This window comes from Emys orbicularis, chromosome 3 (assembly GCF_028017835.1).
Source record: "Emys orbicularis isolate rEmyOrb1 chromosome 3, rEmyOrb1.hap1, whole genome shotgun sequence".
Lineage (NCBI taxonomy): Eukaryota > Metazoa > Chordata > Testudines > Emydidae > Emys > Emys orbicularis.
This window is the reverse complement of record NC_088685.1, coordinates 4677643-4690336: the sequence shown is the minus strand read 5'-3', so window position 1 is coordinate 4690336 and position 12694 is coordinate 4677643. Positions and strand designations below refer to the sequence as shown.

The 12694-nt window shown below is 55.0% G+C and overlaps 1 protein-coding gene across 1 annotated transcript; it reads left to right on the top strand.

Annotated features, from left to right (window-relative positions):
* Nucleotides 1-3236: 3236 nt before the first annotated feature.
* Nucleotides 3237-10996, top strand: CLU (clusterin). The gene is made up of 7 exons (XM_065401837.1): nt 3237-3321; nt 4683-4831; nt 5190-5360; nt 5895-6348; nt 8552-8665; nt 9577-9803; nt 10811-10996. The coding sequence occupies exons 1-7, from the start codon at nt 3237-3239 to the stop codon at nt 10994-10996; spliced, it is 1386 nt and encodes a 461-aa protein (XP_065257909.1).
* The last annotated feature ends 1698 nt before the right edge of the window (nt 10997-12694 follow it).

The following is a 12694-nucleotide window of genomic DNA, read 5'->3' as shown; positions in this document are numbered from 1 at the left end:
TCTGGTGTCTCTGGCAAGGTCGTTCAGCATCTTGTTATCACTTTGGCGTCATTCGCTTGGGCTGGGTCCAGCCCCAACGCAGAGCTGGAGCTAAACCCAGTCTGGGTGCCGCCCCCCTTCCCCAGTGCTGCTGGTAAATGGGGTCGCCTGTGCAGAATTTTGCTTGACGAGGGACTCTGCATTGATTCCTGCTGTCGCCAGATGTGAAAATCCCCAGCCCCTGTCCCCTGTAAAAGCCCCCTATGCCAAAGGCTTAATTCAAAGCCTCCCCTGCTGCCTAGGACTGAAAGGCAATGACAATGCAGTGAAGTGCGTGCTACCTGCTGATCTGTGAGGCAGTGGCTACAGCACGGAGCTAGAGGCAGGAGACCTGTGCTCTAACAGCTCTCCACCTGCTGTGTGGCCTGTGCCTTGCTGTGCCTCAGTTTCCCCAGCCGCTGCATGGGGATCATGCTACCAGCCCATCTTTGAGATCTGCTGATCAGAGGTCCTGATCGTTCACTTTATTTCTGCTGATGGTCTCCACTCTCCTGGTGTCTGACGCACTTGCCCCTATTGTATTTGGCAGCGGGCGCTACGCTCGAAGGCAAACCTTTCTGGCGTCTCGTTCCAGCAAACGCGCTAGCTGGGCTCTCGCCTGTGGAGGAAAACGTTCATGTTATTTCCTGGCTGGAAAGCGCAGGAAGCTTTGCTTCGCCTCGAGGGCGCCAGGTGTTCTGTTGCGCACCCTGGGCTTGTTGGCTTGCAATCCAGCTGGGTTTGGGGCGTACCAGAGCGAGGGCTGAGCAATGGGCTGAGCCTGTGTCCCGCGCGGCTGTAGCGAATTGGAGACGGCAGAGATGGGCCTCTGCGGATCAGGTTTTTTTTCTCCTACTTTATTCTCTAGCTTCTGGCAGGATTTGACTGAGCCGCTCACGAACACTGCGGGCGAGAAATCTGAGGCAGCCAGGCCCCAGACTCCCCCCAAGCCCATGCCAACCGCGCTGTGATTCACCGGCCTGTCGGGAAAGAGTCCGCCCCCAAAAGCAGGGCTGGAACTGGTTGTCCTCCAGCTGCTCGCAACATGGGTTGGGGGCTCTTATGTAAGACCTTCCGATTGCTGCACAATAGACGTTCCCAGACATCAGGTCTTGGCATCCGCTCCCGGCCTGAGTTCAGGGCTGCGGTAGCTCCCCCTGGCCAGAAATTCGTGGGCATTTGGGTCACAGCAGGGACACCAGGGCCTTGTGCATGTATAAATAAGCAGAGACCCCTGCGTGGGGGCCGAGTCATTCAAATGAGTCACAGCTCATTTTTCTCCTGTGGTTTTGTTTTGGTTCTCGGGGCAAAGCTCTGCTAAGCCGTCCTAATTCTGAGCTACAGCATGGCTTGCTCGTGGTTGGAGCAGTCACTGTTCAGTCCTCGTTTATTCAGTCCCCTTGCTTTGAGATCTGTGGGTTCACTCGAATCCGGGACTCCTGGGGTGCAGACCCTACTCTGCCTGTGGCCAAAGAGCAGTCTCCCCTGAGTCTAGAACAGCCCTCCCCCCCCCCCCCCCCGCATGAGCATTACTTCATGTCCCCAGTCCAGACACCCACCCCAGCTAGTCTCTGATGTGGCTGGGATAGAGCTAGAGATAGAGCTGGATCCAAACACCTCAGACTGCTGAGTGCTCAGAATCTAGATCCTATTTTTCCAGCTTGCTGATATCAAAATCCCTCCCCAAAGGGTCACTAGCAGGATAGAACCTGGGACCTTCAGCACAAAAAACATGGACGTTAAGCTAAATGAGTAACTCCATAAGCTGTAGCAGTAGTAGGCTCTTAGCCTCTGTGTGGACCAGCCGTGGAGGTATCAGAGATGCTGAACCGGTGGGTTAAACAATCACTTCAATACATGGATTTATCCAGGGTCAGTGCTGGGCATAGCCATGGTGCTAGAGGGATAAACGGGCTGCTGTAATATGTAGCACTTAAAGGCATGATGCTTTCATGGTGCTTCCCAAACACCTGTGCTTCCCAAACTCTCTGCCTTCCACTGTAGTGTGGGGATAAGTGACATGCCCATGGCCATGACAGGAGCATGGGTCAGAGCAGAAGTTAGAGCTTAGTTCTTCCTGGCTCCCAGGCCTCTGGTCAGGCTGGTGGAGTTTGGCTTTTGTTAAATCCCAGACCATTTTTAGCCCCGTATCTTGAATGCGTTTCTCTCTCGGGCATCTGGGCTGGAGCAGCCTGTTGTATTCACTTAAATGCAATGCAAGGGCTAAAGCTGTCAACATAACTAGTCACCGTCCAGTGTTCAACAAGGCTGGGGGTTTGCTATCCAGAGACGTCAGCCTGCTTAGCACCGTGGCAAACCCACCCGTAATTTTATTTTATTTTTTTAAACCGTTAAAGCATTTCAAATGTAAAGTGTCGAGTCAGGCTTTCATTTGAACAACATCCCTTGTTCCTTTTAGCTGGAGACCATTTTTAGAAGGAAAAGCCCCCAGTTTTGCAGTCTTTGATGGTATCAAAGATGATGATCACTCCCATGGCAGATGGTGGTTGGGACACATCTGGAGGTGGTGATCTCATCTGGGTTGCTCTCTGGCTTGTTCTGGCCAGGGCATCTCTCAGGGTGAGGCTGAAGAAGGCCTAGGGGATGGTGGGGTGCCAGTCGGGATGGGGAAGCTTGCTGGAGTAGCCTGTCTGTTGTTTTTATTTTTCTTGTTCTTTTGTACTTTTCCCCATTCAACTATTTTTCTTTTAATCATAGACTATCAGGTTTGGAAGAGACCTCAGGAGGTATCTAGTCTAACCCCCTGCTCAAAGCAGGACCAACCCCAACTAAATCATCCCAGCCAGGGCTTTGTCAAGCCTGACCAAAAGCTTTAAGGACCCCAAAAGCGAGTGATGGGCAGAATAGCCCCCCCCTCATTATTTTGTCCATGAATTAGGCCTAATCTCCGACCTACTGATTTCTGGCTCTAGGTCCTGTTTTCTAACCAGCATAATTGCAACACTGTCCTTGAATCAGATCAACTGGCCTTTTTGTTTAGATTCATTCAGTCGCTCTGTCTCCTTGTACCTTGTCCCGGCACCATTTGTCCTTTGAGGTTATTGTAACCTCCTAGGAGCGTCCACATACTTGTGTGTGGGTAGATCTGTAGGCCCCGTTGGTACAACGTGCCCTCGGCCTGGGGGAGTCTGTCTGATTTCTCCTCCCTGTCTTTCAGGCCTGCACACGACCTTGGAGTTTGCTAGGAGGTGAGGAAGATGACGCTGTTGCTGCTCTCGCTACTGGGGCTCCTGCTGTCCTGGGAGGAAGGCCAGGCCCTGGTTCCTCCCAATGAATTGCAACGTAAGTGGCGTTGGGGAGGCTCCATGCGCCGGGGCAGAAACTCCCCGGGTGGCTGAGGCTGGTGGGATCGGCACACGCGGAGTAATACGGGATACACAGCGCCATGGACTGCATGACGCTCCGCTGCAGGGCCAGGCAGGCTGTTACAGGGATCAGTTTGTGATTTGTGCCCCATGCTCCAGCTGATGGGTGCCTCGCCAGCCACTGACCACGGCTGTTACTTGGGCTTTGCTGCTAGGGGTTGCTTCTAGGACTGCCCCCCAAAAGCGGGTCTATTTATCTATGGCTCCCATCACCATTGTACTGACCGCCTGTAAGAGTCAAGGGAGCAGCATGTGTATGGGGGGGAGGTACCCCAGCAGGTATGGGGGGCTAACTTGGCATGTGGGGCCCCGGTGTTGTGTGGGACGAACAGGGGAGGGGGCTAGGCTGATGTGGGTTTAGATCTGAAACATGGCAAACCTCCAGGCTTTTGGCTGACTTTCTTTGGATCAGGCTGGAAAGAACCTGGAAACCGGGCACAAGAGCCCCCAGGAACCAAAACAAAAGATCTGGGATGGACCGAGTCAGTTTACTGAGGGCCGTGGTGGATTCTCTGTCAGTGACGGTTTTTTAAATCAAGACTGGATGTTTTTCTTAAAGCTCTGCTCTAGGAATTATTGAGGGGCTGTTTTTCTCTCTTGTGCTGTACAGGAGATCACATGGTCCCTTCTGGCCTGGGGATCTAGGAATTTGTGGTCCAAACCCCCTGAGGCCAGGTCCTCCAAGCCCTGGGGAAATCTGGATCTGGGGCTGGGTGATGTGGATCAGGCCCATCTAAACAAACTTTCCCCCGAAGTTCCTGGCATCAGGAGTGTCTTGGGTCCAAGCCAGATGCTTGCATCATGAGATCATTTCTCCCACAGCTCCCCGCCAGGTGACACCGCACAAGTATCAACTCTTCAGGGTTTGCTAGGTGGGGTCCTGTGGAAAATGGCACACCTGAGTAGCAGACCTGAGAGCAGGCTGTCACGGCTCAGAGGGGAGTGGGTGGGATCAGTCTTTACTCTAGATCTTTGGCACCAAAATTCAGTTGTTGGCTACCTTGCTCTGGCACTGTCCCAGCCCAAATCTAAGCAAGGTTCGGGCCTCAGTGGCCTGAGAACGGAGCTCGGCAAATGAGAAGTTTGTGTGAAATTTCAGCTGAATTGGATTTGACCCTTTTTTGGGCAAATAGGCTTTGGAGACCCAAATATTTGGGTGGGGAAGATGGTGTTTGTGGAGTCTGGGTGGCCATCTTGGAAGAGGTGTCCTCAGCAGAAGACCATCTTAGCATGTCTCTCCTGAGACAATTAACTTCTTCTCCCCCCGCCCCCCTTCAGAAATGTCTGTAGCCGGGAGCAAATACATAGACACCGAGATCGAGAATGCCATCAATGGGGTGAAGCAGATGAAAAGCCTCATGGACAAAACCAGCAAAGACCACCAGGAGATCCTGACCACGCTGGAGGAGACCAAGCAGAAGAAAGAGGTGAGCAAATGGCAGGAACGCAGGCAGGAGACTGTCCCTGCAAAGCTTTTCGCTGAATCTCACCGTGATTTGGGCCATGGGGGTCTGACGCTCACGTGGAACATGGCAAAATGCTTCTAAAATGGCCATGTCACTTATCCCCTCTGCGTTGGGAGCTGGGGGACAATCTCTAATGAATCCACAGCCCCCCCTGAGGTTCCTTAGGTGGTGGGCTTCCCATGCTCTTCCTGGCAAGAGTGGGGCTAGAACTCTGATTCGCCTGCTCTAAAGACCCAGGCTCCTGCCTCTTGAGCTAAGGGAGAATCCCCATGAGTGGTCCAGCCCCTCACAGTTCTGGTTTTAACACCTTCGCTTCCAGCAAGCTATGCAACTAGCCAAGGAAACAGAGAAGAAGCTGACCGAGAAGCCGGATGTGTGCAATGAGACCATGCTGGCCCTGTGGGAGGAATGCAAGCCTTGCCTGAAGCAGACCTGCATGAGGTTCTATTCCAGGACGTGCAGGAGCGGCTCGGGCCTGGTTGGCCGGCAGGTGAGTGAGCTGTTTGGTTTAGGTCCTTCTCTGGCGCTCGGCATCGTGGTATAGGAGAGCCGGGACCTCTTTCCACCAGGGTGTGGGATGCTGTGAAAGATCAGCAGGGCTTGTATGGGAGAGTGGGCTAGCACGTGATGTGGCTGAGGACGGAGCCTGTAGGGCTTGGTGGTGCCAGGAGACCCATGTGCCAGTGCGTTCGTGGTTGACTTCTTCAATGGCTCCGACTCTGAGATGGACAGACTGCACTGGGGGGAGAGGGGGCTCTAGCCTTGATTGTCTCGCAGCCTCTGGAGAGCCAACAGGAATTAACTGCTGGTCATTGTCCACCACATCTTCCATATGGATGTGGGTCCACAGCACAGGTTCCCCGGGGCCCGTAGCGGTCACTGACTCGGCCCCGTTGAGGCAGCAGGGAGCGGGTCTCCCTGCGATGCAGCAGCGTGGGCCCCAACTCTGGGTAGGGTGGGTGGCGGGTGGGTCTGCAGAGGCCTGCCCAGCTCACCATGTCCTGTCCCTGCCTTGCTCTGGTAGCTGGAGGAGTTCCTGAACCACTCCTCTCCCGTCTCCATCTGGATGAACGGCGAGCGCATTGACTCCCTGCTGGAGGAGGACCAGCAGCAGGGCCGCTGGCTGGAGGACCTGGAGGAGCGCTACAGCCTAGTGGAGGACAGCGTGGAAGACCTGTTCCAGGAGAGCACGCGGGCCTACGGCCGCATGGCCCCATTCTTCCGCTTGCCCTCCGCAGGGGGCTCCCGCAGGGCCATGCACGCCCCCTTCCGCTTCCGTTTCCCCTACTCAAACGCCAGGGTGGTCCGGGACACGCACCCCTTCTTCTCCCCACCCCGGCACCATGGCTTCCACCACCTCTTTGGGCCGCTCTTCGAGATGACCCAGCGCATGTTCGAGGGAGCCCAGAAGGCCATGGAGCAGGATGGCCAGTGGTTCGAAGGCAGCCAGGACCCCCTGCTGGGAGGGTCCACCACAGGTGGGGGATATTCAAGGGCCTCGAGGGGCAGATCCAGCCGAGCTGGTGGGTGGTAATGACCAGAGCCAGGGCCCTGCCCCCAGGCACACGCTAGTCACCGGGGGGAGTCCGGAAGGAACTGGTATCACTTATCCAGCACTAGCCTTGTGCCCAAGGCACTTTTTTAAATAGTGAGGGTGGTTAACCCTTGGAACAGCTCATCTAGGGATGGGCAGGAGGATTATTTGTCACTGGCCATTTTTAAATCCAGATTGGATGTTCTTCTAAAAGATCTGCCCTAGTTCAGACCGGAACTAACTCAGGGCAGTCCTATGGCCTGTGTCTACAGGAGGTCAGAGTAGGTGATCACAGTGGTTCCTTCTGGCCTTAATCTGTGGTGTCTCCCCCCTCTGGCCCCAGAGAAGGCCTCCACCCTGGGGACTAAGTCTGGTTCACTGGCCCTGCAGCTGGACACCTTGGCAGAGCCCGAGGTAGAGCTAGTGGGAAACTTTCCCAACCAAATGTTTGGGTTCAGTGAAGGGGGGAGGGGGGGACTTTCTGTGGTGATTTTAGCAAAGTTTTGTTTAAAAAGATGGTGGGGAGATTCGGGAAAGTGTTTTGCTATGGTCGGTCGAAACCTTCCATCCTGACACTTTCGGGTTGGGACGTTTTTGACTTGTCTTGAAATTTGTTTATATTCTGTATTTTCTTCCCCTCCCTCCCCCCCCCACCCCAAAAAAGTCTAAATTGATCCCAAACTAACTTTATTTGGGAAAAATTCCATTTTGAGGGAAACTTCAAACAAAGTTTTTTTTGTTTTGTTGTCTCGGGTTGGGGAAAAAAAAGGTTGAAATCCTGGAATTTCCCGCAACATGGAATGTCCGGTTTCCACCCAGCTCCGGTCCCTGGACTGAGCGAGCTCAAGACGGAGTCTCCCCCCCACCCCCCCCATCCTGTTATACTTTCAGCAATGGTCAAAGCAGACTGAAACAGCAGGGGGAGCTGCAGCATCCGAGTTCGCTCCCATCTGCTGTTAACAAAGGCGGGGGAGCCGTCTTCCCCCACCCTTGCTCTGATCCCCGGATTTATTTTGCAAGGCAGCAGCTCTCATGGAATGAGAAGGACACTGGTCCGCTTCCTGCTGAGCAGTGGGGTGGCCGTTCTGGTTCAAAGCACCACTTGGGGAAACCACACGAGATGCCCCTGAATTCCATGACGGAGGTTTGCTCTTGTGATCCGAGCACAGGGTGGCGAGTGGGGGGGGGGGAACGCTGGCTTCTGCTCCAGCACTGGGCAAGTCGCTTTGTCTCTGCCTCGTGTTCCCTAGCCATAGAGTGGGTCTGACTCTGACAAATCCGTGGCTACCTAGGGCTCAGATTGTCTTTATGCTGCACTCTGGCCACTGGGAAGTTTGCAGCAAAGCTAGAACCTGGAACCTCGCGCTCCAGATAAAAACACAGGCCCTGGCCATTTGAGCTAAAGGGGACGCTCTGTGGGCTCATAGAAGCACAAGGCCTATGACACACAGATGGGCAGCTCTGATTCTGTCCAGTAGAGGGCAGTGCTGGTCATCTCTCCTCCCTCACACGGGTGGGCGAGACTGGATTAGTTCATGTATTAATAGTCTGAAGATGAAAGGTGCTAGAAATATAATTCCAGTGGTATTGTTGTGTCTTCCCTCCAGGAGCCATGCGGTGATGTATTGCCTCATCCCGGCTTGGCTTGAAAGCAATCGCAGGAGCATTTTCAAGCCTTGTAGAATAAATAAAGTCAGGGCCAGGGAATTATGGCAAAAGCAATCTGAAGCTTATGTACACTCCTAAGTAGGTGATTCACAAGCTCTTGAATCATTTGCCAGACTTAATAGGAATAACAGGACAGACTATATAACCTTTAATTCTTGTGCGGGTGTCTTAGGGATTAAGACTCCAGGGTCTGGTTAATTGCTATATTTCCCTGGTTCTGAATGGCTGCAGTATTTGGTTTCCCATCCTGAGCTGTTGTGCAGAGTTGCTGTGCTCTGTTAAACAGCTGCCACACTCCACCCCAGAAGCAACTGCATTTCAGTGGGGCGGGAAGGCTTTACTGTCTACATGACTAGTACTTTGTAAAGAGCATTGGAGTGCAAGGTGCTGTACAAATGCACGAGAGCTGGTGCATCTTGCCCGTGCTGAGAAGTAAAGCTATACCTCTGTGGTGTCTCCTCCCTCCCCCACCCCTTCAGAGACTCGCAACTCCAGCGACGACCGCATGGTGTGCCGGGAAATCCGCCGCAATTCTGCTGGCTGCCTGAAGATGAAGGATAAGTGTGAAAAATGCCAGGAAATTCTGTCTGTAGGTGAGTGAAGGAGACCAATATAACCAGGGGCTGGTAACAGCCTGTAGTTTCATAGATAAACACCCCACACGGGGAGTAGAACCTGCGTCCTCTAGTTCCATCCCTGCTGGTGAGTGCCTTTCACTGGCACTGGGGCTTCTCACCCCTCTTGGGTAAGACAAATGGGGTCTTCTCTAGATGTGATTTTCCCCCCCTCCCCCCAGCAGGGGGCAGTGCAATTTCGGTGCAGAATATCGCACGCTTCAGTACTGCTCCAATATCTTTGGCTCCAATGTGTAACCAGCATTTAGGCCCACACAGCTCCAGGACCAGGTTCTCGGCGGTGTAAACTGGTGCAGCTCCATTGGAGTCAGGCCAATTGACACCTCCTCAAAGCTGGCCATAGACCTGTTACCACCCACGTGTCACATGGAGGGGAATGGAAGGGGAAACGGTCTGCACCAGGCCCCCAGGCCTCGATCAGCAGAGCAACCTGTGGTTCTGAGAACCAAGTGGCAGCTGGCTGGCTGCGGGTTTAGTGATGGGGCGATGGGGTGTGAGTGGACTCGGGTGGTGACTGCATGCTGTTAACCTCCCCACCCCGAGTTAGCCGGCAGGGGAGCAGGGCTGGAGGGGTTGGTGCTGTTAGGGGAGATGTTATCATGTCCTAACACCAGCAGTGACACCGGTTGGTTTGGCTTTGCTGGTGGAGAAACCGAGGGCTGACAAAGCCAAGGAGCCAGAGTCCCACTCGATCCCTTGGGGATTTGGGGGGAGGGGGGGTCTCCACGGGGTTTAGACCCACTGTCAGGGCAATGGGCAGGGAGCCAGGTGTCCTGCTGCCCTCCTGCTTTCGGGGATCCTGGCAAGTCCATCTTTGACCCCTTCTTGTGTTTACAATGCCCTCTTTTCCTCCTTCCCCCGGGTTGAAGACTGCTCCCAGACGGACCCGGCCCAGAGCCAGCTGCGGGAGCAGTTCGAGGACGCCCTGCGCCTGGCGGAGCGCTTCACCCGCAAGTATGACGAGCTGCTGAGGACCTTCCAGGAGGAGATGCTCAACACCTCCAGCCTCCTGGACCAGCTCAACAAGCAGTTCGGCTGGGTGTCCCGCCTGGCCAACCTCACCCAGAACGGCGACGGCATGCTGCAGGTCACCACGGTGGGTCCCCATGGCCCTTCCTGCGCTGCTTGGGGGGGGGGGGAAGATGGAGCCATGGGCTACTAAGATCTGATTCCCATGCTGTCCCCCGATTTCCCTCTGCTGGCCCATGGGGCACTTCCTGTTGGTCTCCAGAGAGCCGGTGGGCATGTGACACTCGCTCTTCGTGACCAAGAGCTTGGACTGGAGGCAGCTGACCGCCCCACAGCTGGTCCCTCCTGGCTGAGCAGGGGGCTGGGAGACGTTGCCCAGAGGAGCAGGGGGAGAGGGGAATGGGGCAGCATGGGCTGGGGAGAAGAGGAGTGGGGTGGGAGCATGCTCCCAGGCCAGCAGGACTAGGGGGCAGGGAGGCCCATTGGAGCCTGACATTGGGTGCGACCCAATTGGCACCAGCTGGTGCCACCCAAATGAATGAGACATCAAAGCCCATTGGGAAACAGACATCTGAGTGGCTCTGCTGCCAAGACTGGTCCATTCCCCACAGCTCCCCCCCCCCCCCCCGCTATATCCCCCACCCCGTGGATCCTGCGTCACGCTGCCCGTGCGCCCAGCTGGGCATGGAGCTCCTGAGTTGGGCTTAGCTGCCAGCGCTGGCTCCCATACCGCCCCCCCCCCCCCCGGTTCCCTCCCCGGAATAGCAGAGAGCTGGAAAGAGGCAAAGTGGGTCAGGAGCGGGCTGTGTATAATCGGGCAATTGTCTCTGGGACAAAAGTGCCGCTCTGCCCTGACAGCCTCTCGCAAGCCTTTGAGCCGTACAGTGGCAGCTGCAGGCAGGGGCACAGCTGGGTCACTCAGGACTGCTGCCGCCGGCCCTGTGAATGGAGTCCACCATGCGTCAGGGGCCCGGGCTGGACTAGAATCAGGGAGGCTGCAGGTCAGGAGGGGTCCTGGTAGAGCTGGTGGAGCTCAGGGCTGGACTGGCAGGGATGGGATTCAAGGGCACCAGCAGAGCTCTCAAGTTGCCCATCCCCTGGTGCTACCGGGCTCCTCCCCGCTTCCTCCCCTAGGTGCTTTCCAAGACCCCCAGCCGCAAGGACTCCTCCAGACCTTCTGACACCCAGGTGACCGTGCAGCTCTTCGACTCAGATCCACTGGCCCTGACCGTGCCAGGCGAGATCCCCTGGGATGACCCCAAGTTCATGGAGGTGGTGGCGGATGAGGCTCTGAAGCGCTACAAGCAGAATACCATGTGAGTTCGCAGCCCCGGCATGTAGGCTCCCAGCCTGGAGCAGCCTCCGAGAGCAGAAAAGTCTTGCTTAGGCCATAGTGCTTTGGGGTGTTAGCGCGTCAGAGCTCGTAAGCTAAGCAGGGTCAGACTTCCTCTCCCCTAAAATCCTTCCCCCAGTCTCAACAGCTATAGACGGCTGTTTCTCCCATTCCCACCCTACGTTGTATAGTGCTGCTGTGTTCCACTCCAGAAATGGTTGCATTTCAGGGGTGGGTGGGCAGAGGTTTGCAACTGTTTGGCCCTTTCCATCCCAAGGTCATTTATGAACCTGAGAAATAACCAATCGCCATCAAAAGGAACCCTGCTCATCCCCTGGAGTGCTCTGATCCAACCTCCCCATTACTCACTTGTACCGGGCTGATTTATATTATTTGTATTCGGCACTGCACAAGCCCACTAAGACCATCCCCGCCCTAAAGAGCTCATGCTCTAAATAGACAAGATAAAAGATGAGGGGGAAGGAAGGAAATATTCTGCTTTGCAGCTGGGGAAACTGAGGCAGACTCAATGACTTGCCCATAGAATCAAGGGACCATGAGAGGTCATCTAGTCCAGTCCCCTGCACTCATGGCAGGACTAAGCTTTATCAGACTATCCCTGACAAGTGTCTGTCAAACCTGCTCTTAAAACCCTCCAATGACGGAGATTCTACAATTTATTCCTGGGCAATTTATTCCAGTGTGTAGCTATGAAGCCTGTAGCAGAACTGGGATTTGAACCTAGGGCTGAGCCCCAGACTAGGGCCTTTATCAACAGGCAAACTCTCCTCTGAGGAGGATCTCCACAGGGCAGTGATCTGGTTTCCTTAGCCCTCTCCTGGCCCCACGCCACCCTACATACCGCTCCGCTGCCCTATAACCTGTGCTGTGCTAAACTCAATGCACCATCTCTTCTTTCCACCAGCGAGTGATGCCCTTGTCTGCCCTGATCCTCAGTCTCGTCTTCGGAAGAGATAAGCCATAGCCTTCAGCGACGCCCTGCTCCATGCTGCATAGACCCCCTAGCGCTGCGGAGAAGCCCTCGGCCTGGCACGCAGCCCTGATTCGCTGTCTGCACTAGTAGGTTAAACACTGTATTGCCTGCACTTTGCTGCTGGGTTGTAGGGACCCAAAAGGAGAAATAAAATTAGATCCGACGTGGAGAAGCCGGCCTGGCTTGGTGTAGTTTATTGGCTCGGCCTCTGCAACCAAGAAGGCAGAAGGGGCAGGTGGGAGAGGGAAACGTGGTGATTCTGTAGTGTCTGAAGGAGGCCGCAGGTGAGGTGGGCTCTAGAGGGCATTCCAACCCCCTGGTCCATATCAGTGTAGTCATTACTCCAACATATGGCCTACACTCTCAGCCCAGATCTACCACATCTTCCACATACAGCACTCCCCGTAGGTGGATCGCAGACAGGAACCCAGCATGGGGCCTGTGCATTTGAAAAGCACAAGCCTGCCGTGCCAGAGCTAATAGCGCAGCTCCACCAACCGCAGGCAGCAGCATCAGACGTGGGCCCTAGCCTCCAGGGACGAGCTAGGAGCCCTAGTGTAGGACAAAAGAGAAGCCCTGAGGTAGCATATTCATGGGCACCATAGCAGCCCTGCTTGCAGGGGGTGTGTGTGCAGAGGGCTGGTTAAGACAGCTCTCTAAAATGCCCCATCCGTAGCCACCTGAACACCCC